At 40.5% G+C, this 25473-nt stretch overlaps 1 protein-coding gene across 7 annotated transcripts in view; it reads left to right on the top strand.

Annotated features, from left to right (window-relative positions):
- Positions 1-25473, top strand: part of GK (glycerol kinase) — a 72395-nt gene that overhangs the window by 36226 nt on the left and 10696 nt on the right. For 5 of the 7 annotated variants that reach the window (XR_009450645.1, XM_059679428.1, XM_059679429.1 and 2 more), the window contains 8 exons: positions 4085-4194; positions 4663-4729; positions 6057-6074; positions 8299-8334; positions 8711-8778; positions 16757-16799; positions 17238-17318; positions 24599-24677. Coding sequence is in view for 6 of the 7 variants with exons in the window: in XM_059679428.1 (XP_059535411.1) it covers positions 4085-4194; positions 4663-4729; positions 6057-6074; positions 8299-8334; positions 8711-8778; positions 16757-16799; positions 17238-17318; positions 24599-24677 (502 nt within the window). In the remaining variant the exon portion in view is untranslated. The remainder of the gene's footprint in view (positions 1-4084; positions 4195-4662; positions 4730-6056; positions 6075-8298; positions 8335-8710; positions 8779-16756; positions 16800-17237; positions 17319-24598; positions 24678-25473) is intronic. The other 2 variants (XM_059679430.1, XM_059679426.1) reach the window with 1 other exon arrangement.

The raw sequence follows: 25473 nt of genomic DNA, 5'->3' as shown, positions 1-25473 counted from the left end.
CTGCATGTGCCCCCACCAGGGCCAGAGATCAAGCCTGCAACTGCAATCAAACCAGAGACACTTCAGTCCGGGGGCTGACACTCTAACCACTGAGCCAGCCAAACTGGCTAGAGCCTATTATTCCTTTTTTTAAAATATATTTTTATTGATTTGGGAGATGGAGAGAGAAAAGCATCAATAATGAGAGAGAACCATTAATTGACTGCCTCCTGCACGCTCCCACTGGGGATCGAGCCCCCAACCTGGGCATGTGCCTGTGACTGGAATCTAACCTGGGACTCTTCAGTCCACAGGCTGATGCTCTATTCACTGAGCCAAACAAGCTAGGGCTATTATTCCTTTCTTATCTCATTGCTTCCACATAAAAGAAAGCATCTACACTAATAAAAGAGAAACATGGTAATTGGCGTATGACCGCTACCCTTTTCATTGGCTAATCAGCGAGATATGCAAATTAACTGTCAGCCAAGATGGCGGCCGGCAGCCAGGCAGCTTGAAACTAACATGAGGCTTGCTTGCTTCAGTGATGGAGGATCGTTGGAGGAAACCAACGTTCCAGCCTGCGGCTGCAGGCCTCTGAGCGGGCAGTTTAAGAAACATTGTAACAAATACCGCCGGACTTCAGCCAGCAGATTGGCAACATTGTAAGCAAAGGCCAGAAACCTACTCTCAGCCGGAGGCCTAAGAGCTGGAGCCAAGCCTCAAGCTAAAGCTGGCCCAGAATTAAAAAAAAAAAGAAAGAAAGAAAAAAAGGAGCATTTGGGAGTTCAGTCACCCCCACCCTGAAAACAGCCCTCAGACCCTCACCCAGATTGGCCAGGCACCCCAGTGGGGACCCCCACCCTGATCCAGGACACCCTTCAGGGCAAACCAGCCGGCCCCACCCATGCACCAGGCCTCTACCCTATATAGTAAAAGGGTAATATGCCTCCTGGCACTGGGATCAGCGTGACAGGGGGCAGCGCCCAAACCCCTGAGCAGCCCTGCTCTGTGCCTGATAGGGGGGAGCTCCCCCCCCCCACGGGCCCTGCTCTGTGTGTGACAGGGTAGAGCCATAATCTCCCCATCGGCCCTGCCCTGAGTGTGAGAGTGGCAGTGCCCCAACCCCCTGATGGGCCCTGCTCTGTGTGTGATGGGGGCAGCACCCCAACCCCCTGATTGGCCCTGCTCTCTGCGTGACAGGGGGTGGCGCCGCAACCTCCCCATCGACCCTGCCTTGAGTGTGACAGGGGGCAGTGCCCCAACCCCCCAATCGGCCCTACCCTGAGCGTGACTGAGGGTGGCGTCACAACCTCCCAATCTGCCCTGCTCTGTGCATGACGGGGCGGCGCCCTAACTCCCCAATCGGCCCTGCTCTGAGCCCGACCAGGGGCTGCACCTAGGGATTGGGCCTGCCCTCTGCCACCCGGGAGCAGGCCTAAGCCAGCAGGTCGTTATTTCCTGAGGGGTCCCAGACTGTGAGAGGGCACAGGCCGGGCTGAGGGACCCCCCTCCCCCCCGAGTGCACAAATTTTTGTGCACCAGGCCTCTAGTCTATATAATAAAGAGCCAGGGTCCTAACAACTGCTGGCTCAACCAGACTGGAAGTCAGTGCTGGGTCGGCGACCCAGCACCAACTGGGGCTGCTGCGAGTGCCTGGACCCAGCACTGACTGCCTAGGGGGCTGCAGATCAGGCCCGGAGTGGGGTCTGCAGAGAAAGGGGCAGGGTCTAATCTGAAGCCTCTGTGGCAGCCATTGATCAGAACTTGCCTCTTTCTCTCCCGTCCTGGCCAACAACCATACCTCCATTTCTCTCCAGGCCTCCAACCAGGCTGCTGATCAGCCCCGCCTTTCTGATCAGGCCCCAAGTTGATAGGCCCAGAGATGCTGACTGGCATAGTAACTGACCAATCAGAACCAAATCTGGGTGAATATAAGGAGCCAATGGCTTCCTAGGAGACGGAGCTTTTGATGCTGACTGGCACTGAAACTGACCAATCAGAACCAAATTGGCCGGTAAAGGAGGGCAGTTTTGGGTGAGATCAGGCCTGCAGGGGAGGGCCATTGGGAGCAAGATCAGGCTGGCAGGGGAGGGCAGTTAGGGGCGAGATCCGGCCAGCAGGGTAGGGCAGTTGGTGGCGAGATCAGGCAGGCAGAGGCAGTTGAGGGTGAGAGGCCAGCAGGGTAGAGCAGTTAGGAGTGATCAGGCAGGCAGGCAGAGGGGTTAGGGCAGGGGTGGGCAAACTTTTTGACTCGAGGGCCACAATGGGTTCTTAATCTGGACCAGAGGGCCGGAACAAAAGCATGGATGGAGTGTTTGTGTGAACTAATATAAATTCAAAGTAAACATCATTACATAAAAGGGCACGGTCTTTTTTTTTTTTTTTTTTTTTTAGTTTTATCCATTTCAAACAGGCCAGATCCGGCCCGCGGGCCGTAGTTTGCCCACGGCTGGGTTAGGGGCAATCAAGCAGGCAGGCAGAGGGGTTAGGGGCAATCAGGCAGGCAGGCAGGTGAGTGGTTAAGAGCCAGCGGTCCCAGATTGTGAGGGGGTGTCTGACTGCCGGTTTAAGCCCGATCCCCTGAGGGGTCCCTGAGGGGTCCCCAATTGGAGTGGGTGCAGACTGGGCTGAAGGAATCCACCTCACACCCCCCCCCTGCACGAATTATGTGCACTGGGCCTCTAGTCAATAATAATAATATAATAATAATAATAATAATAATAATAATAATAATAATAAACATTTACAATCATTTTTAAAAACTAAGAAAAATAATAAAGCATCAGTGCTTTCCATTCCAGGCCAAGGGTATTAACATTTGAGTTTAAAACCTTCAAGATATGTGGTTGTATCAGCGCAAGCACAGCCTGATGAGAATTGTTCCAAAACAAACCAAAAAGAATAGCAGCAGCACAGGGTTTAGTCAGATCCTGAAGAGGCAGACATTTCAATGTATTTCACTTTGCCAGATTTAGTAAGACACTGCATTTTCCAAAGATAAATGGGTGAAGACAAAACTGATTTTTTTTTATCAATTAACTAGTACTGTGCTAATATGGTAGCCACTTGCCCTGAAATGTGGCTATTCTGAATTGAGATGTGCTGTGAGTGTAAAATACACATTGGATTTCAAAGAGTTAGTATCCAAAAAAGGGTAAAATATGCCCAGCTGGTGTGGTTCAGTGGTTGAGCATCTGCCTATGAACCAAGAGGTCCCAGTTCAATTCCGGATCTGGGCACATGCCTGGGTATTGAGCTTGATTCTGTAAGGAGGCAGCCAATCAATGATTCTCTCTCATTATTGATGTTTTTCTCTCCCTTTCTCTTCCTCTATGATGAAATCAATAAAAATATATTAAAAAAATAAAAAATCTATAATAATAAAAGCATAATATGCTAATTAGACTGGATGACCTTCCGGATGAAGCTGGGGCTGCGAGGGAAGCCCGAGCCCCAACTGCCTGCTGGTGGCTGGAGGGAAGTTGGGGCTGGCAGCAAGGGGGAAGGAAGGCCTACTTTTGCACAAATTTCATGCATTGGGCCTCTAGTAAAATAAATAAAAATTTAAAAAGGGTCCTAACTGGTTTGGCTCAGTAGATAGAGCATCGGCCTACAGACTCAAGGGTCCCAGGTTCAATTCCAGTCAAAGACATGTACTTTGGTTGCGGACACAACCCTGGTGGGGAGTGTGCAGGAGGCAGCTGATCGATGTTTCTCTCTCATTGATGTTTCTAATTCTCCCTCTCCCTTCCTCTCTGTAAAAAATCAATAAAATATATTTTTAAAAAAGGGGGGTAAAATGTCTCAGTAATAATTTTTTTATGTTGAAAGGATATTTGGATATATTGGGTTAAAAATATGTAGTATTAAAATTAATTTCACCTGTTTCTTTATGCTTTTTAAGTGTAGCTGCTAGAATAATTTAAATTACAAATGTAGCTCACATTATATTTCTATTGGACATTGCTGAAAACTAGAAAATTAAGGAGTTAAAATGTGTCATTCTGCTTTATATGCTCTGCTGCTGATTATGGCCCTTAACAAAATGTAAATTAAATTGCAGATAAGTACAAATTTAACATGTCCTTTTTATTCTGTCTAGTGTCTGACAGGAGGAACCAATGGAGGCGTCCACTGTACAGATGTAACAAATGCAAGTAGGACGATGCTTTTCAACATTCATTCTTTGGAATGGGATAAAGAGCTCTGCGAGTAAGTGTGTTTTCCCCTAAGATAGTTTTCCAAACATGTTACATATTTATAAACTTATTATTTTCCAACTAAACTTTCAATGTTGGTATTTCAAGTACAACATGTAACATAGACTTGCTGTGTAGTCTTTTAAGAGAGACTATTGTTGCATGTACAATAAACATGCCATATTAAGTAATTGCCTTGATTATTCTCCAAGGAAGATTGGGTTCTTTTAGAAAAGTACTTCGGTTTCTGTGTGCTTTTTATTTTTTATTAATTGGCTTGGATAAAATAGAATGTTAAATATCTAATCATTCAACTATGTTCTGCTGGTTTATTTGTTACTATTTCATTTTATACTCAAATACATTCACTAATTTTTACTTACATTTTTACCTTTAAATGCATATAAATGTTTCCAGATATTTATTTAAAACAGTGTTAAATACCCAGTCTTATCTTATTGTTGTTGGTTTTTTCTTTCAGATTTTTTGAAATTCCAATGAAAATTCTTCCAAATGTCCGGAGTTCTTCTGAAATCTATGGCTTAATGGTAAATATAAATTTCCATTTTCAAAACTGTACTATTCAGAATTTAAAAGTCAATTGTGTAACAGTTGATAGTTTGAGGGTTGTGACTTCTCTCTGAACGTGGGTAGTATGTACCTTAAAATTTTAGTATTTAAATGGTTTTATAACTGAAAATCATCAAGTCCTTACCAATTCATTTTATATTTTATAAACTTGTATTGGCTTTTCTTTGAGTATTATACTTTTGAAGTATTACTGGGATCTTCTAACTACAGAGGGTGGCATGGAAATATTTGATCTATTTTATTCTTTTAATCCAAATAACTGTTTAGTAGTTGTGGTGTCTGCTTTTAATTTATAGGAAGGTCTCTTCACATTTTAGTGGTGGTCTTTTTTTCTCTTGAATCTCTTCTTTTTCAATTTATTTTTTATTTAAATATAGAAGGTATACAATCTCTTTTAATGGCCAAACCATGTTTTAGATTACATTCTTTGTCAGCCTAAGCAAAACTTTAGCAAAGAAACTGAAAGCAAAAAGAGTCTGTTTCTGATATGTGATGGCTAATTAAACTGTGTTCCATAATGGACATTTTTCCTTTTGCTTTCATTGAAACTCAGAGAAAAAGTAGTTTCAGCAAAAAAAAATGCGCTTAGCATCATTGAGTATCTCTGATTACACATCAGGGATGAAAAGCTCTAGGAGGATTTGAACTGATGTTTGAACACAGAAATCTGGAATTTATGCTAAAAATTAAGAATACATCTAAGAAAAATTGCAAAAAATAGACATGACAAATATTAGAAACTCTTTTTTGTAGTTTTAATAATAATTGAGTTGAATAAGTGCTCTGGATAAAGCTTGAGCAAGAATTCTTAAATGTTTCATTCATAAAAGCCTTTTACAGCAATATGCAGTTTTTTAAATATAAATTTTATTGATTTCAGAGAGGGAGAGAGCGATAGAAACATCAATGATGAGAGAATCATTGATCAGCTGCCTCCTGCATGCCCCACACTGGGGATCGAGCCGCAACCCGGGCATGTGCCCTGACCAGGAATTGAACTGGTGACCTCCTGATTCATAGGTCGATGCTCAACCACTGAGCCATGCAGGTTGGGCCAACGTGCATTTTTTAAAGGATTAGTCACTGCTTGTCTATAGTAAAAATGCTTTGATGCTTTTATAGCTGTCTACAAAGTGACTTGAGTCAGTGGGGAAAAAATTATTCTTGAGAAACCGTTGCAGAGGAAGGTTGGAAAAAACAAACAAACGTTTAACTGGCCTAGTTTTCTCTTGCATTTAAAATATTATGCTTCTGTCCCCCTTTTTCCCCCTTTGCTGACTATAGAAAATCTCTCATAGCCTGGTGAGTAGGTTTCCCACCAATTATTCTACCCATTCATTCGGAAAAGATACAGTGCACTTCCATTTAGTTTTAAACAAACGGAAGTCCATTTACTAAACAGAGATATCTAGAATCATGACTTCAAATTATTATAAGCTCTAGTCAAGCTTTAGATTTTTAAAAAATTTTCAATCTTATTTGTTTGTTTTTAAGTTTTCCATAAGACTGGAAGTAATGTTTCAAAATAAAAGACATGGGTAGTTTCCTGGCATAAGAAATTCTGATGGCCTCCATTACAAAGTACAGTTGTGATGTGCTTTGGCTTTAGCGTAATAGGTAAATTAGATGTGGCTTTTAAATGTCCTAAACATCTACCTTGTCCAACCTTTCAGACCAGTTAGTTGGAAATGCACTGTCGCTTTTTCTGCATGCTTCACCAGAGGATGTTCCCAGAAATCTTCCAGAAACACCTCCCTGCGAAGAAAAAGGAACTCTTTCTCTGCCTGACCTCACATAGTAGATCCTGCTGGTAGTTTGATAATAATATAAGCAATAGTATAAGCAAAAGCTTCTTTTACTATTTAAATATATTAAGATATACAGCCTCTAGGTTTCCTACTGGTTCACTTTTAGCCTTTTATGAAATTTACTCTTCATTTAATATCCAGCTTCAATAAATAAAAAATAGCAGGTCTTAATTAATAGGAAAGCATGGCAGAACTAGAATATCCACTCTCTGAGGATGTTTTCTAGTCTGTAAACCAAGCATGTCAAACTCAAAGGCTAACACAGGCCAGATAAACAAGGTTTAAGTTTATGTGGGCCGCAAAAAAACCAAAGCTTCAATTTTCATAGAAACGTAGGTTTATTTCAATAGAGATATGCTGAATACAAAGAGCTGAAATAAATGAGTCATCGTTAACATAAACTAATGGAACATTTTAATAATTTTTTTTCTTGAACATTAATTTACCAGACACTGAATAACTGCTCAAGTTAATAAGTGTGACGCAAATAAACCTATTTTTCTTCTCCGAAAGTGAAGTGTTTCCTGTTGTGCACACCAAACAAGTTAGTACTAGACTAATGATATGGCAACTGCCTGCTAAAATATTCGCTGCTAGTATTAGTGGAGAGAAATGTTGCGCCTGCGTGTAAGGCGCGTAAGGGAAATGAATGCAACAGGATTACAGTAATCGGTCATTCATTGTAGTTCGTTATTAATAATTATGTATAATAGGATATTGTAAAAATTAAGTTATGAAATTTTTATTAAAACGTTTCTTAAATACCGTTATATTGGCTGGGCCACAAAAATATTCATTGTGGGCCGCATGTGGCCTGTAGGCCACGAGATTGACATGCTTATAGAGGGTTTCCACATATTATGCTATTTCCTTATCATCAGAGCCACATGAGGTGGCTTCTGTTCGTACCCTCACTCTAACAGATAGGGGGCCCAAGGTTCCCCAGAGGCCAGGAAACTGGCCCACAAATGGTAGACTAAGGGGTGAGTCCAAGGTTTTGTTTGGTACACTTCCTACTATATCACACCTACCTCAGGGAACACATTCCTTTCCTTAATACTAGTACAGATTGCTTTGTGTTAGTGCGTCAGCCATTTAAATCTTGTTTTTATTCCTGGAATGCTGGCTATGCTTGATCAAAATAAAAACCACTGCTCAAGACATAAATTATCTCTTGCTTATCTAAACTTAAGGAATGATGTTGGCTATGAACAAGTAGTGCCCAATACCTGAACACTGTTGGTAAAATGCAGCCTTCCAAAATAAATAAGTTCTGTGCTGGTTTCATAGCTATTAATATGTTCATTTAAAAGAATGCGTTAGTCTTTTGTTAGTAATGGCGATAATAGCAAAGAGCTAATGATTTTCAGTGTTCATGTAGCCCAGGCCCTATTTTGTAGATAAATAAATCGAGGCACAGAGAAGTTTCAGCGGCCTGCTCAATGGCTTAATACTAACTAGCCAGGAGTAGAGCCCATGTCTCCTGAGTCTCAGTCCAGTGCTTCATGTCCATTCTCCAATGCCGTGTCTCTTCTTGTCATTTTAGGACTATGTCTCATTTCTATCTCTGAACCACTCATGTAGTTGAAACACTTGCTTTGTCTTGTCTGCCCCACATGCTCTGGCATGTCACTGTTCATGTTCATTCCCATTGCAGTTATGTTAGTAGAGCCAACAGTTTGTGATTTACTCATAATCCGTTTTTAAATTTTTAATAGAAAGCTGGGGCCTTGGAAGGTGTGCCAATATCTGGGGTAAGTTTCACTGCCTAACATCTTCCTGCTGCCTCCCCACCCTCACCCCTTCCTTCTTAAGGCTTTCCTGTAATATCTTAATCTATCTGTCCCTTCCTTAACTGTGAGAATGAAGTAAGAGCAGCAAAATCAACTAATTCTTGTTCTCATGTGGGTCAAGAATCTTTTGAATAAATTAATTTTTACGGTCCCTTCCCATACCTATTGTCTCATAGGAGTATTAACACATGAGAAAAAGGCCAACTGAAGGCAATGCAAAAGCATAAATCAGTTCATTCCTTGATAAATAAAAAAAGAAAGATAAATTCTATGGCTCTTATAAAAAGGAAATTAATGATATTGTCTTAGTGTCCTTTATTGTCATTTACACTTTCAGTGTTTGGGGGACCAGTCTGCTGCATTGGTGGGACAAATGTGTTTCCGAGATGGCCAAGCCAAAAATACGTGAGTAAGAAACAGACCTGGGAACCAATGGTGTTTTGTTTTTCCCTTTGGTGCTTTGAATGAGGAAAAGCTTTTGATGTTTATCCAAGCTGAAAACTAATAGCTTAAGAATTCCAATAGGAATATGTAAATTTTTGCCATTTGTTGTTGTTGTTGTTTTTTTAATCCTCACCCGAGGATATTTTTCCATCGATTTTCAGAGAGAGTGGAAGAGAGGGAAAGACAGAGAGAAATATCGATGTGAGAGAAACACATCGATTGGTTACAACCAAGATACTTGTCCTGAGCCGGAATCGAACCCAGGACCCTTCAGTCCGCAGGTCGACACTCTATCCACTGAGGGCCATTTGTTTTTCTTTACCTCCTTCAAATAAAATATACTACGCCTTATGTAAACACATTGGTGAGGCTTGTGAAGACCTTAATTTTTAACATTCAATTTTTTTTCCAATCCAGAAACTAAATTTTGGTTTACAGTGTTCATGCCTCTTTTGGAGAGGTTGCCAGGGAGGTCTGAGCAGAGGCGAGGAAGAGCCATGTTTTAAACTACAATTTTCAACATTGTTCCTGCCCTAGACTTTCTCACTATAACCAGAAAGTCACATTTTTGTGGAACTTTCAATGCTATTCTCCTGGCACTGCGTTCTCTCCATTATCTGGAGTTTCCCCTTTGACAAGAGGCAGAAGGAACGATAGAAGTAGAGATTTGGTGCATTTTTCTCCTGATGTCATCTCCTTACTACTCACACACATAGATTCCAACAAGCCTCATATCTAAGAGTAATAGGATTACTCCCACTTTAGGATGAGGAAACAGATGTTCCGAGAGGTTAAGCTAGTTAGTGACAGAAGCGATCATTGCACCCAGATGCATCTGATTTGACTTTGCCAGGCTCTTAACTCTCTACACTTTATTGTCCCCAGCGTCATAAAGATTTCCATAGGTCTGGCCAGAGACTATCTACATTTAATTGTTCTTTTCTTGAGAATTTCCTAAATCTCACGGCAATGTTTAACTTTAGTGATTAAGTTCGTCTTTTGTGACTACTGGAATGTTTAACATTTTAGATGACATGTTCTTGTTGTCTAGCATGTCAGCAGTCCTCATGCAAGAGTGTGAGAGGTTTTTGGGGGGTCGGGAGGGGAAATAATGAAAATTCTTTGCAGGTCATGATATCCTGGGCTTGATCAGCATGGGTCTGGAAACATATTCTTTGAATTCTGGGTTTCAGGCAGCTGAATCAGGAGTCAAGAAAAATGATAGAAACCTGGGCTCTTCTCTCCCGCTCCCACCCCCCCCCCCCCCCCCGCCACACACCCCTTCTTTCCTCTGTGACAGGAACACTAATGCTAGTAAATCAGATGCTATCTCCCTTTGTCAAGTACTTAACATAATACCCAATAAAATTGCTTGGTTTTCTTCTTCCTATTCCCCTCCCCCTTAAACATTATCAGACAAGCCCGGAAAATGATAAGTTTAACTAAGAATGGACTAGTTGAGTACCTCTACAGCCACTGCAGTTTGGAAAAGGGGAATAGCAAATTAGAATATCTTTGGGCACATATTTCTCTTCCTGGGGGCAGGGGAAGAACACAAATATACAGTTAATCATATTATAAATGAGAACTTCAGTGCATAAGAAACTTTGAAGTATGGCTGTTGCGTTCCAAAGGGAAGGGAGAAAACTCACAAAAGATTGTTATCAAAAAGATGTTTTTATTTTTTATTTGTTTTTGATGGGACCATCTATCTTTTTAAAAATCTTTATTGTTCAAAGTATTACAATGTCCCCATTTTCCCCCCATTGACCCTTTCTAGCCCCACCCCAGGCTTTCACTCTATTGTCTGTGTCCATGGTTATGCATATAAGCATACAAGTTCTTTGGTTTATCTCTCCCCACCCCACCCCCCCTGCCTTCCCTCTAAGATTCCAGTCTGTTCCTTCTTCTACATCTCTGGATCTATCAATAAGATGTTTTGAGGAATGGGCGATATTGGCAGGTGCATGGAACACTGAACAAAATACAAAATGGGGAAATGGAAGACTTTATTTAGAGACTACAGAACATGCAGGTTGGGAAGTAGTAGAAAATAAGGTCAGGATCATGTTGTGAAGCCCTACATTCCAGACTGAGGAGGTTTTTTTGTTTTGTTTTGTTTTTTCTTCCCTATTTTTAAACAAGAGAACACATCCATTTTACTTATTTACTTTTCAGTAAGTTGAAATCCTTGAGGGGGACAGCATCACACGGATTCTGTGTCCAGTGGCCTTAGCAGGAAGGTTGCTTCAGAATTTGGCATGAACCATGCCTCTGTTTCCATGAGCACAAATTACCTTTCCCCTGATGACTCTGGTTTGGTTCACTTTGCCACCAGTAGTCACTGTGTTGCTCTTTGCTTAGTACACATAAGCACTTCTCTTGCCCAGATAGAATTCTGTTTCATCTCAAGTATAAACACCATCCATTTTAAGAAGATCCGTGTGCTCCCTCTGGTTCCGGAGACTCCGTTATAGCCAGAAAAAAAATGGTCTTGGACCACAGCCTTCCACACATATTTGTCCTTATAGAAGTCCTGTTCCCAGCAGCCTCCACTGGCTCCAAGATGGTGAAAAGAGCCTGAGGACATTTTTCTTGATAGGCAATGGGGCATTTCTTTTTTAAATAAATATATTTTTATTGATTTCAAAGAGGAAGGGAAAGGGAGATATAGAAGCATCAATGATGAGAGAGAATTATTGATGGTCTACCTCCTGCATGCCCCACACGGAATCAAGCCCGCAACCCAGGCATGTGCCCTGACCAGGTATCGAACCCTGACCTCCTGGTTCATAGGTCGATGCTCAACCACTGAGCCATGCTGGTCAAGCAGCAAGGGGCTTTTTTGAAGGTTTGTGATGACTGAAGGTGATGAGAGATGACTAGAGCTGTTTGTTTAATAATATGGCAGTCCTAGGTCAAAGTGAGGAGACACTAGAGCAGTGGTTCTCAACCTGTGGGTCGCGACCACTTTGGAGGATCGAACGACCCTTTCACAGGGGTCGCCTAAGACCATTGGAAAACACATATATAATTACATATTGTTTTTGTGATTAATCACTATGCTTTAATTATGTTCAATTTGTAACAATGAAATTGGGGGTCACCATAACATGAGGAACTGTATTAAAGGGTCTCGGCATTAGGGAGGTTGAGAACCACTGCACTAGAGGCAAAGAGGCCATGGAGAAGGCCAGTACAGTATACTCATAAGAAGGGCAAGGACTAAGAAGGTTGGGGACAGAGCAGAGAGTGGCAGGTGAATGTACATGGCACCCCAGAGGGACAAAATACAGGAAGTAAGTATGGAATTTAGTCACCTGCACCCAGTAGTTGGGCTTAGCCAAAGTAAGGAATGGGTCCAAGTAGAGGAATTTCTGTTTGGGAAATGTTTGTGATACTGGCAGGCTATATATTGCACATATTTGGAAATGTGGAATGAGTTTAGTATGGAAATGTGGAATGAGTTTAGTATAGAAGTAGAGATTTTGAATTTCCTCGGTTTAGAAGTGATTTTTTTGAAACAATAGGAAGAGATGAAATTACCAAGAAAAATATACACAGGTAGAGGAGATACTTAGAAGTAAGACAAAGAGAGAGTATTCAGGAAAAAAAATACAATGTATTTATTCATTTATGTGGAAATCCAGGGTAGAGATATTTAAGAGGGAGGCTTGGTCAATAGTGTAAAAAAACTAGAAAAAGATCATGGAGGTTGAGAATGAGAACAGACCATTGTACATAGAAATTAGGTCTTCAGTGGGACCTCCAAGAATGAAGCTTTAGTAGAGTGCTCAAGATGGAAGCCAGGTTGCAAATGGTCAAATATGTGTTGTGGGCAGGTAAAAAAATAGAGACAAGACAGAATGTGCTTTGCAAAAGTCCAACCATCCAGGAATGGTGAGTGAAGTAGGCCGTTTGTTAGGTTAACAAGATCATGCCAAGTTTGAAGAATTTTGTTGGTGTTTTTATTTTTAAAAAAATATATTTTATTGATTTCAGAGAGGAAGGGAGAGGGAGAGAGCTAGAAACATCATTGATGAGAGAGAATCATCAATCGGCTGCCTTCTGCATGCCTCACAGTGGGGATCAAGCCTGAAACCTGGGCATGTGCCCTGACCAGGAATTGAACCACGACCTCCTGGTTCATAGGTCCACACTCAACCACTGAGTCACGCTGGCCAGGCTTGTTGTGTTTTTAGTCACTGCAAGACCAGAGGATGTTTCTTTGGAGTCTGAGCAGAGAACAGATGGAGGTTGTAAAATAAACAGGAGATAAGTGATTGGTGAGCAGAACAAACTCCTAAGAAGTTGGAGAGATTGGGACTGGGAATTTAGTTAATCTTTCTGAAACTCAGCAGGGAACCTGTGACAGTCAGCTCAGAATTCAGTGGAAAGCCCATCTCTGTTTCTGGGTGGAGGACCAGATTATGGGTGATGCTAATTTTTCTTTATTTGTATTTTTAAGGGTTTGTTTTTTTTTAATGAACATGAATTATTTGACCATGAATTTTGCTTTAAGAAAAAGAACCTAAGATAGATACCCCCTCTCCCCAGAGGCACTAAGGGTAATAAATGAGGCCTTTTACCTCCTTCACAGCTTCGGCCAGGGCCACTCCCCGTCCCATAGTGCACCATCTTTGGCACACTTCTCCATGAAGGATAGCAAGCAACCTTTACCTTCACAGAAGTTAGGAAGGGCAGGCATCTTTTTGTGATGTTTGAACACAGGACAATCTTGAGGAAGACCACATAAATGCTGAAAGCACCATATCTGTTGGATGACTCGGAAGAAAGAATAATAAAATTTAAGAGGAAAATAATTGCCCGTGTACTGCTTTGAAAGCTGTGGCCTCAATGTAGCAAAGGAGTCTCTTCATACATTGCTAATGCTCATTAATTACTTAGTAAGTGTACTAACATAAGGATTCACTTTTACTAAGTGCTTCGAGCCTTTGCATCAATTTTGTACTTTTGAGACTTGTACACCAGCGTTCATAGGAACAATGTTTATATGAGTGCTAAATTGATGTAGATTTCTCCTTTAAAAGTGTGAAACATCATAAATTTCCATTTTTATGAATATTTATTAAAATGTAGAACTTCGGATATATAGCCTTTTCAGTGTTGTAGAAGAAAAAGGTATAAGTGATTTAGGTGTTTAACTTGTAGATGTATTACTACAGTACTTAATGTTATTTGATTGGTGTCTTTAAAAACGTAGATATTCATTAATCCCATGCTCCCTGAAAGTGTCAGCTGTGAATCAAGCAGGCTGAGAATATGTTGTGTGTCCCCCAAAAAATGTATATACACTTAACAACTGATAGCTCAATTGATGTTTCTTCCCTTTCAAATTTAACCCATTGGGATTAATAATTATTCAAAGTGTGGCCCTAGCCGGTTTCACTTAGTGGGTAGAGTGTCAGCCTGTGGACTGAGGGGCCCCAGGTGCAATTTTGGTCAAGGGCACATGCCCAGGTTGTGGGGCATGCAGGAGGCAGCCAATCAATGATTTTCTCTCAGCATTGATGTTTCTATCTCTCCCTCTCCCTTCCTTTCTGAAATCAATGAAAATATATTGAAAAATAAACAAAAAATTAATCAATAACAAAAAAATAATATTCAATGTGCATATACATTTGGGGGGGCACCCTGTATTTGGGTGAAAAGAGATAGAATGTCTTGGGCTAATTCATATGTGTGTGTGTGTAAATATATATATATATATTTACTCCCTTTAGAGAGTAAGGGAGAGAGACAGAACAAGAGAGACAGAAACATCTAGATATATAAAAGGCTAATATGCTTTGTGTCCATCTGGGTAATGACATCACGTAACAACACCTGTCTTCCTCTCCCTAGCAACTAGCCTCCTTGTAGTTTCTTCAGCCCAGGAACATGACTTGCTTTATAGCCAGGTGCAAACATTTTACAGTTTAACCAAATGTCTATGAAGCATTTTCCCATGCCTCATCTCATTTGATCCTTACAGAAGTCCTGGAGTAGGTAGATAGGAGACTCAGTGGAATCCTATTTTCTTTTCATTTGCCAGAAAACGGAGATTTAGAAAGCTTAGAAACTTGACCCAACTTAAAAGAAGTAAGAAATGGTGGACCTTGATAATGACTTCAGGTTTTCACACTGCACAGAATATAGTCACACACTTGTACAGTTAAATATTTTACCCTTTGTTCTCCCTTCCTGGTCTACAATAATAATCTGCTTCGTGTTGATATTTACTACTGTGTTGCTGACAATTACCTGAAAGAGAAGTTGGGGTGCTTCGCTGGGCTGGAAAAGGTTTTGCTAAATCAGAAAGCAGGTCTAATTAAGCAAATTTATTCTATATCTATAAAAGGCTAAGTTGACTCGTGCATGTGCGATACATATAAAGCTCTTGCTGGCACCAATCACACGCGTGAGTTTTGATCTGTCATTGTTGATCGTGAATTTGGTTGACACTTCTATTATAGAGAAAGGGCAAATAACGATATTAAAATATTTCTTCTAATCAATTTCAATGTGCATGAATTTGTACACCAGGCCACTAGTCAATGATAAAAGAGAATCATGAATTGGCTACCTCCTGCACACCCCCTACTGGGTATAGAGCCCACAACCCAGGCATGTGCTTCAACCAGGAATTGAACTGTGACCTCCTAGTTCATAAATTGATGATCAACCACTGAGCCATGCCGGCCAGTTTGGGCTAATTCTTATTCAGAACAATGGTACCTGGAAAAATGTTGATGGGGACAAAATTGCCCTCGGTTTCTGTTTGCAGCGGGTGGGGTCTGTTGACATCCTGCTGACTGGATAAGCTACTGCTGAGATCCCTCTGTGACAGAGCACAGCAGCCGGGCCCGTGGGGAGGGAATCCTGAGCCCAAGCAGGACAGTTTGTGGAAAGCCAAGGGTGACAATCACAGCCAACTCAGTTAAAACTGTTGCCCTGTGCCCCTTACTGGTATCAGTTTATGCTGCTTATCTGCCCGGCACAAGTCAAAACTACTCACGTCCACATGCCAGACTTGTTGCATAGTCCAAAGCTTATGCTGATAAAGCTGCCACAGAATAAATTCAGTTCTTCCATGGCAGCCCTGTTGCATCTTGGCCCTGACTCTCCCGGCGGCTGTTAGAATGCACAGTCTTGCAGAGGGAACGGGAAAGCTAGGCCTGAATAGCCTTTCCCTGTATGCCACTCCTGTCCCCACAGTCCAGCTACACTTTTCCATACTCTGCACTTGGACTTCTCTTTGTGCCAGAAGAGAGCGGTGTTACTGTTTGTGACTGTTCTAATTATGGAGCTAAGCTGGCCTGCCCCATTGATGAATGGCCCTTAATCACAATGCTTCAGTCCACATGGATGAGTAGCAATGTCACTGTGACTGAAAGTAGAATTAGTTGTAATTCAGTGATATTTTATAAACAGCCTTGGGCTATGACTGACTAAGTACCGGATGCCATTCCAGCCTTTTTCCATTAAGATTACACTAGGCACATTTTCTTCTAGACTGACCTTTAAAACATGTTTCCAAAAGGAGTATGTGATATTTGTTAGCTGTTGGAACTCTTCTAGTTTATTTCTTCTAAAAGTTTATTTTTTAATGTATTTTTACTGATTTCAGAGAAGAATGGAGAGGGAGAGAAAGATAGAAACATCAATGATGAGAAAGAATCATTGATCAGCTCTCTCCTGCATGCCCCACAATGGGGATCGAGCCCCCAACCCGAGCATGTGCCCTGGAATCGAACCGTGACTTCCTGATTCAAAGGTCAATCAATGCTCAACCATTGAGCCATGCCAGCTGGGGCTAAAACTTTAATTTAATGACTTTTATTGTACTAAGTATCAATTTGAGTAATTTGTATTATTAGTATTTCACTGCTTACTTTTAATAAAATTGTCATACTGTTTATTCTTCCCCCAATTATAGCTATGGAACAGGCTGCTTCTTACTATGTAATACAGGCCGTAAGGTGGGTGTTTTTTGTCTTTTTTTTTTTTTCAAATCAAAAGATTGAGCATCATTTGCCATTAAGTTACTTTTAAGCTTCAGCTTTTACTTAATCTTTATCAGGGTTTAATTAAGAACTCAATGATGAATATCACTAAATTTGAATGTTTCGAATAAGAACCATTCTAAGTTATTTGAATTTTATATTTTTTATTGTGTTGGGGGGATATGTACATTGGGACCTTGTTAGATTCTTAATGCAAACCTAATTTGGAACAAGAGATAAACTTTTTGTACTGTTTAAGTGTATTGCTCCTAATACTGGAATTTTGACTAAGATTGATTTATTTTTAAATTGTTATATTTATTGAATTATTTTGTACCTAGGTTATTTTAGCTTTACAAAATAAGCTATCTTTTCGTTTTCCTGAATACTGAAGTCTTTTTCTCTTTCCTATAGTGTGTATTTTCTGAACATGGCCTTCTGACCACAGTGGCTTACAAACTCGGTAGAGATAAACCCGTATATTATGCACTGGAAGTAAGTATTTTTTAGTCAATATGGATACTGTGACACACAATCAAAACTAAGAAAATTGCAGTGTTTTCTAACACCTTTTCTGGTAATTCTTAATATATAGGACTGAAAAACTCTGTTTTCTTCTTGACATTTGATTGAGTGGAAGGAACCTGGGGCAGAACTGGGGGTCAGGACTCCCAGGAGACCTTGAGTATATTGGTTCCTCAGTTCTTTTGCCAATTAATTGTGGAACCTTAACCACATTACTATTATTTAGCTGCTTCACAATGTAAGATTTTTCTATTTCTAAAATATAATGAGGCATTGATTTGCTGTAATATTTCTTTCAGCTTGAGCATTCTGGGTTTGTTTTTTTAAATATATTTTTGAGGGGGGGAAGAGAGAGAGGAGAAAGAGAGAGAAACATCAATGATGAGAAAGAATCATTGATTGGCTGCTTCCTGAACACCCCACACTGGGGATTGAGCCTGCAACCTGGGCATGTGCCCTGACCAGGAATCGAACCAGGACCTCCTGATTCATAGGTCGATGCTCAACCACTGAGCTATGCCGGCTGAGTGAAAATTCTTTTTTTTTTAATATATTTTATTGATTTTTTTTACAGAGAGAAAGGGAGAGGGATAGAAAGTTAGAAACATCGATGAGAGAGAAACATCGATCAGCTGCCTCCTGCACACACCCTACTGGGGATGTGCCCGCAACCAAGGTACTTGCCCTTGACTGGAATCGAACCTGGGACCCTTCAGTCCGCAGGCCGACGCTCTATCCACTGAGCCAAACCGGTTAGGGCCGAAAATTCTTTTTATGACTGCTGTGCCCCAGTGTTTCAAAGAGAAATACTGGGCAAAAAAGGCAGAGCAGCTTTTCTTCATGTGTCTCTCCATAAAAATACTTTGTGTCACATTTTGATGTGGGAAATGAAGTGAGAAGATTTATGCCATATTTCACTGAAAGCATTTGTTTCAAAACATGTTTGTAGATTCTAGTGGGAATGTCAGCCTAAGTCTATAGCGCTTTATGGTAGGTTCGTATTAAAAACCTTAGAAACATTTACTTCAAAAGTCAAAGAAGCAGTACCCTTTGTAAAATCAGATACATTTCTGCCTGGCCAGTGTGGCTCAGTGGTTGAGCATCAACCTATGAACCAGGAGGTTGCATGTGCCCAGGTTGCATGCTCTATCTCCAGTGGGGGGCGTGCAGGAGGCAGCCGATCAGTGATCCCCTCTCATCATTAATATTTCTCCCTTCCTTTCTGAAATCAATAAAAAAAATATTTTTTTTAAAAATCAAATACATTTCTCTTTTTTTAAATCATCACCCAAGGATATTTTTTCCATTGCTTTCTAGAGAGAGTGGGGGGGGCAGGGGGAGGGAAGAGGTGGGAATAGAGAGAGAAACATTGATGTGATGTGAGGGAGACAAATTGACTAGTTGCCTCCTACACGTGCCCCACCTGGGGCTAGGGAACTTGCAACCAAGGTAAGTACCCTTGACCAGGAACTGAACCCGAGACCCTTCAGTCCACAGGCTGACGGTCTAACCAGCCAGGGCAATGCAATTCTTAAAAATACTTCTTTACAATTAATTTTAAATGCTCCCTTTTATTACACAAATATATTGTATGATCTGAAAAGTTATTGAGTCTTGTTTCCTGGAGTATCTATCTATCTATATAAAAGCCTAAGCGACCGGATGGTAGCTATGATGCACACTGACCACCAGGGGGCAGACGCTCAACACAGGAGCTGCCGAGCTGTGGTGACTTGGCAGCTGCGGTTCTTGGGTGACGCACCCGGAACCAGAGAGGAGGGAGCCGAATTCCTGGGTGCGTCACCCAAGAACTGCCCTCTCACACTCCATGACCCCTCGGGGGATGTCAGAGAGCTGGTTTCGGCCAAGGGACCCCACCGGTGCACGTAAATTGGGCCTCTAGTCTAATAATTTGGTCAAAAGTATTAGATTTGCTTTTATTTAAAACATTTTTTTAGTTGTTAAGCCTAGAGCATGTGGGGTTTTAGTTTATTTCAGTTATTTCTTGCCCTCCCCCTATATAAGTACTGTAACCTCTGCCCCAACCCCTTTTCTGTGGATAATAGGAGCATTTGTGAAACATTTGTTCTGTGTATTCAAGATATCCTAATACTTCTCAGAACGTAAACTCTTACAAGCCCTCTCTCCCTTTGTTTCCACTATGGAAAGCTCAGTGGATAGAGCATTGGCCTGTGGACTGAAGGGTCCCAGGTTCGATTCCGGTCAGGGGCACATACCTTGTTTGCAGGCTCCTCCTTGGCCCGGGTCCTGGTCAGGGCTCATGCAGGAGGCAACCAATCGATGTGTTTCTCTCACATCGATGTTTCTCTCTATCTTTCCCTCTCTCTTCCACTCTCCTTAAAAATCAATGGAAAAATATCCTCGGGTGAAGATTTAAAAAAAAAAACTTCCTCAGGTCACATGATTTCTAAATTCTTTTTAGTTCTGGGCTGCCTTCATTGCATGCATTCCATTTGCCACTGTCTTCCAGAACAGAATAGAATATTCCATATGCAACGTGATGTGTATTTGAGAGAGTGATTTGGGCATCTCTGACCATAAACACTACTTTGGCTGCTCTAGCCTGAGAGTTCATTAATTTGATCTGATAACCTCATCATATCCTTGGCCCCCGGAGCTCATGCTAAAATATCTAGTGCTTTTCCAAATGAGTCATTGTCAAGACAAGTCCTGCTCCATTCTGTACTTGCACAGATCTTTTGTTCCTCTAAATTCTGGTCTGCGTTTTCCTTTTAAATTTCATGATAGTGATTTCAGCCTATGCCAGCCAACACAGACTCTATTCTGTTACTCTTCCAGTTTTGGCTCATCTGGAGGCTTAATAAGCATATGCTCTCCGATTTTGTTTCAATTCATGTAACTTTGTTTAGATTCATAAAATTTTAAAGCAGAGAGGGATAATAGATTAAGTGACAACAGACTTTGCTACACCCTCCTCTCCCTTGTTTTACACACATGAGGAATCTGAGAGTAGACAAGTGAAATTGGAGTCACTTGGCCAAGGTAACTTTTGACAGCCAGTAAGTAGCTGATCCAGGAGGCAAATATCCAGGTTATTGGGCTTCAAAGCCTAGATGGATAAGCCACCCCACTGTGCCTTCTCCTTCCTTGTAAATCTGAATATTCAGGACTCCAGTCTCCCAAGTCCAGTATTTTTTGTTTGTTCGTTTGTTTTTTATTTACTGAGAGCAAAAGAGGAAGAGAGAGATATGAGACAGAGAGAGAGAGAGACATCGATTTGTTGTTCCACTCTTTTATGCATTCATTTGTTGCTTCTTGTATGTGCCCTAACCGGCCATTGAACCCACAACCTTAGCATGTAAATGATCAAACAATTTTTTAAAAATTAAATCAAACATGCCATAACTGGTTTGGCTCAGTGGATGGAGCATCGGCCTGCGGACTCAAGGGTCCCAGGTTCAATTCTGGTCAAGGGCATGTACCTTGGTTGCGGGCACATCCCCAGTAGGGAGTGTGCAGGAGGCAGCTGATCCATGTTTCTCTCTCATCAATGTTTCTAACTCTCTATCCCTCTTCCTTCCTCTCTGTAAAAAAAAAAGTCAATAAAATGTAAAAAAAAATTAAATCAAACAAACAAACTAACAAAAAGGCAGGGATTAAAGCTAGATTGTTAAAACTTTTTCTAACAAATAAGTTCCTGCTTATTGCACTTGGTCATACTGCTTCCTTTTTTCTGTAAGTGCTCACAAAGCATATATTCAATACTCATTTTTTAATTTGACAGATTATTGTTAGGCTTGGCAATTTTAGGTATTAAAACTTTACTTTCGTCCTGGCCGGTTTGGCTCAGTGAATAGAGCATTGGCCAGCAGACTGAACAGTCCCAGGTTCGATTTCAGTCAAGGGCGCAATGCCTGGGTTGTGGGCTTGGTCCTCAGTAGGAGACGTGCAGGAGGCAGCTGATCAATGATTCTATCTCGTCATTGATGTTTCTATATCTCTCTCCCTCGCCCTTCCTCTCTGAAATCAATAAAAATATATATTTTTAAAAAGGATATTTTTAAAAAATATTTTCCCTTTATTGAATAAGATATTACAAATATGCCCTTATCCTCTCCAATGTCCCCTCATCCCCCCAATTCTGCCCTCACCCCCTGTTGTCCACATCCATCACTTATGCTTATATGCATGCATACAAGTCCTTTGGTTGATCTTTCCCCCTCACCCCCACCCTCCCCTGCCTTCCCTCTTCGTTTTGAGCATCTGATCGATGCTTCTCTGTCTCTACATCTGTTTTTGTTCATCAGTTTATGTTGTTCATTATAATCCACAAATGAGTGAGAGCATGTGATATTTATCTTTCTCTGACTGACTTATTTCACTTAGCATAATGCTCTCCAGCTCCATCCATGCTGTTGCAAATGGTAGGAGTTCCTTCCTTTTTACAGCTGCATAGTATTCCATTGTGTAGATGTGCCAACGTTTTTTAATCCATTCCTCTGCTGATGGGCACTTAGGCTGATTCCAAATCTTAGCTATTGTAAATTGTGCAGCTATGAACATAGGGATGCATATATCCTTTCTGATTGGTGTTTCTGGTTTCTTGGGATATAGTCCTAGAAGTGGGATCACTGGGTCAAATGGAAAAAAAAGGATAGATGATTACTATTATTAAAAAATTAAAATTTAAAAAAAAAAAACTTTGCCGAACCGGTTTGGCTCAGTGGATAGAACATCGGCCTGTGGACTCAAGGGTCCCGGGTTCGATTCCGGTCAAGGGCATGTACCTTGGTTGCAGGCACGTCCCCACTGGGGGGCGTGCAGGAGGCAGCTGATCGATCTCTCTCATCGATGTTCCTGACTTTCTATCCCTCTCCCTTCTTCTCTGTAAAAAATCAATAAAATATATTTAAAAAAGAAAAGAAAAAGTTTTAAAAAAAACCTTTACTTTCTATCCCTTTTAAAAACTGAAACTAACCTGGACCCTTACTTAAAAAAAAAAAAAAAAGGAAGAAAAACAACAATAAAAAGCCTCACTAAAAAAAAAAAAAAAAAACAAAAAAACAAAAAAACTGAAACTAGCTATCCATCATAGTTTTCAGTCTTCTTTTATTTCCCTGTGATTTGGAAGCTACAAAATGCATTTCTAATATTTTGTTTTGTTTTGTTTTTCTTTTGTAGTACTTTTAAATTTTAAGGTATTACATAATTACACATTTTCCTAAGTGTTTTTAGTTGCTTAGTATTTTTAACCTCCTGGCCATTTGAGGACCCCACCACCTTCACCAGCAATCATGTTGTTGTGCTTAGTTTTCATTTCCCCTTTTTCTTGAACATGCAATAATTGGTCCTATTTTCTTTTCAGTTGATAGTAAATCGTATTTATGAGTCTGGATTGGTAAACCTGTTTCTTTTGCCCTCTAAACAGAGAGAAACATCCATTTGAGAGAAACACATCAATTGGTTGCCTCCTGCAGGAGCCCTGACCAGGGCCCAGGCCAGGAAGGAGCCTGCAACCAAGGTACATGCCCTTGACTGGAATCGAACCCGGGACCCTTTGGTCTGCAGGCTGATGCTCTATCTACTGAGCCGAACTGGCTAGGGCCAGTATGTACTTTTTGATCTGGCTTGTTTCATTGAACTTTTGTGTTTATGAGATTCATCCATATTGTTAAATAGAACTATTGTTTCATTCTTTTTTTATTACCACATGAAAATACCACCAGCAGCATCTGGGAACACTAATTTACTCATCATCTCTATTCTACAGTTTTTTCCATCTATTACATTTTTAAATTTCACTCAGTAATTTCATTTCTTCATTTGTTATTTTTATTTCTCTTTTGGTTCCTAATTTTATTAAATTTTTAATGGAAATCATATTTTTTCATTTTATTACTTTTAGCACATACTTATTTTAAAGTCTTTGTCAGACTAGAGTGAATTCTATTCCAGCTGTTAGGTTTTGTTGACTGATGTCTTAATAGATTTCTTGTATTTTGGAATTTTCACTTCCTGTTTCTTCTATGAAGCAGTAGCCTTAGGCAACAAGTGGACAGTTGCTTGTTTGCAGGCGTTCCTACACTGGTAGGAGAGCGCCACCTAGCCCCTGGCTTCAAGCACTGAAGCTGATCCTATTCCTTGTCTTTTATACCAAGCATTTTGGGTCCCTTTCCTCCAGAGGAACCAATTTTCAGCCACCACTCCTGCTCCCAGACATACAGAGAAATGAATCAGAATCCATCCTGCTGTGGCTTCAAGTCATGCATTTCTGTTTCTGTCCACATCTTTTCTATATATGAGTCAGCGTGTGTTATTTCAGTTTTCTCTTGTTACATTTTGCCTGTGATCCAGTGTGTTTACACATCCTCCTGGCGTGTGATTCATCTGGGCCTGACATGGTTCCCATTTTCACTCTCCGTGAAAAGGAATTGGGTCACATGACCCTTCACTTGCTCTAAGACTTTAAACACGTATTTAACTGCTTAAATTTGTCACGCTGTTTCTAGTTGGAAATTTTTTCTTAGTGGTGGAAAAGACAGAAGTGAAATAGGACAGTTGAGTGTTTCTGCTTTCCTTGTGCTGTCTATTAATAGCGCATTATCTTCCAGAAGTTGTGTTTTCCTCCCTTGTTCATCTGTTTATAAATATTACTTCACAAAACAGAATCCTTTTGGGGGATTTAATATGATTATGAACTAGAGCTTATTTAGGATCTGTGCCTTCTGTGTGCTGTATTCTGTCATTAGGATATAAATACCCTGAAGCCAGGCTACTTGTCTTTTTCATCACGCCACCTCAGCCAGCTGACATGTAGTAGAAGTAGACGCTCAATAAATATTGTTTACATTACCAAATCCTATGTTATGCCATTTTTTTCTGTTTAAATATGAGCTTCAAAGGGGGTTTCCTGTATCCCCCACCTTGGTTTATTTAAATGTCCTTTCTCCCATCTCTTCTTTTGCACAGTTTATGATTATAGTGTTAAGATTTTAGAGTTGTTATCCCTCTTAAGCCAGCTACCCTATTTTAGGTATAAGCCTATGCATTAGTTAACGATTGCTGTATAATGATATCACCACAAATGTCAGTGGCTTAAACCGTGCCCATGTATTTATTATCTCACAATTCCCATGCGTCAGGAGTTCCAAAGCTGAAATTTTTTAAATGTTATTCATCTGGTAGTGTCATACATAGAGAATATGCACAGTAAAACTTTTTATAGTGATAGCATATACTTCTCTTGGATTCCTTTTTTTTCCCCATAGGGTTCTGTAGCTATAGCCGGTGCTGTCATCCGCTGGCTAAGAGACAATCTTGGAATTATAAACAGCTCAGACGAAATTGGTGAGTATGTTCTAACAAAGGGTTAGAAGCTGAATAACGAAAATGTTAAATATTTTATCTTTGCAATCTGCTAGTATTTGCGCTTTTACCCTATGTGTGATATTAACATATATGGATCCTTATTATTAGTTTCATTTATACATAAAAGACTAGTTTGTGAAGATTTGTAAAACAATGAATTAACATATTTAGAGTTGGTTATTATTAAACTGGCAAAGTAGGGCATAAAATTTAATCAAGTGTAAAATCGAACACCAAAGATTTGCCAGAACCTTCAGGGGAAGTAGTCCAGTTAAATTTATCTGATGAGAAAGAGCTTTAACTCTTGGATTAGAGTGAGAATTAAAACTCTAGTAACTATAATTAACTCCATTAATTAAGTATTAATGTGGCTATTTTTGATTTATGGATAATTATTATTTTTAAAAAATATTTTATTGATTTCAAAGAGGAAGGGAGAGAGAGATAGAATGATGAGAAAGAATCATTGACCAGCTGCCTCCTACATGCCCCCTACTGGGGATCAAGCCTGCAACCCCTGCATGTGCCCTTGACCAGAACCTTTTGGTCTGCAGGACAGCACTATATCCACTGAGCAAAACCGGCTAGGGCTATGGATAATTATTTTGAACTCACCTACCCACACTTTCATCTAACTTGTTTAATTTTGCCCGAAGGTGAGATAATCAGAAACACATATTTGATTATGGATGCATTGGAGGCCACTTCTTCTTTTTCCAGTCAACAACCTTAAAAATAGTGGAAATGAGCTGTAGTACCTTAACGAAATGAATCC

The sequence above is a fragment of the Myotis daubentonii genome, chromosome X (genome assembly GCF_963259705.1).
Source record: "Myotis daubentonii chromosome X, mMyoDau2.1, whole genome shotgun sequence".
Lineage (NCBI taxonomy): Eukaryota > Metazoa > Chordata > Mammalia > Chiroptera > Vespertilionidae > Myotis > Myotis daubentonii.
Note: the sequence above shows the minus strand (reverse complement) of the source record. Positions and strands in the feature narration are given on the sequence as shown.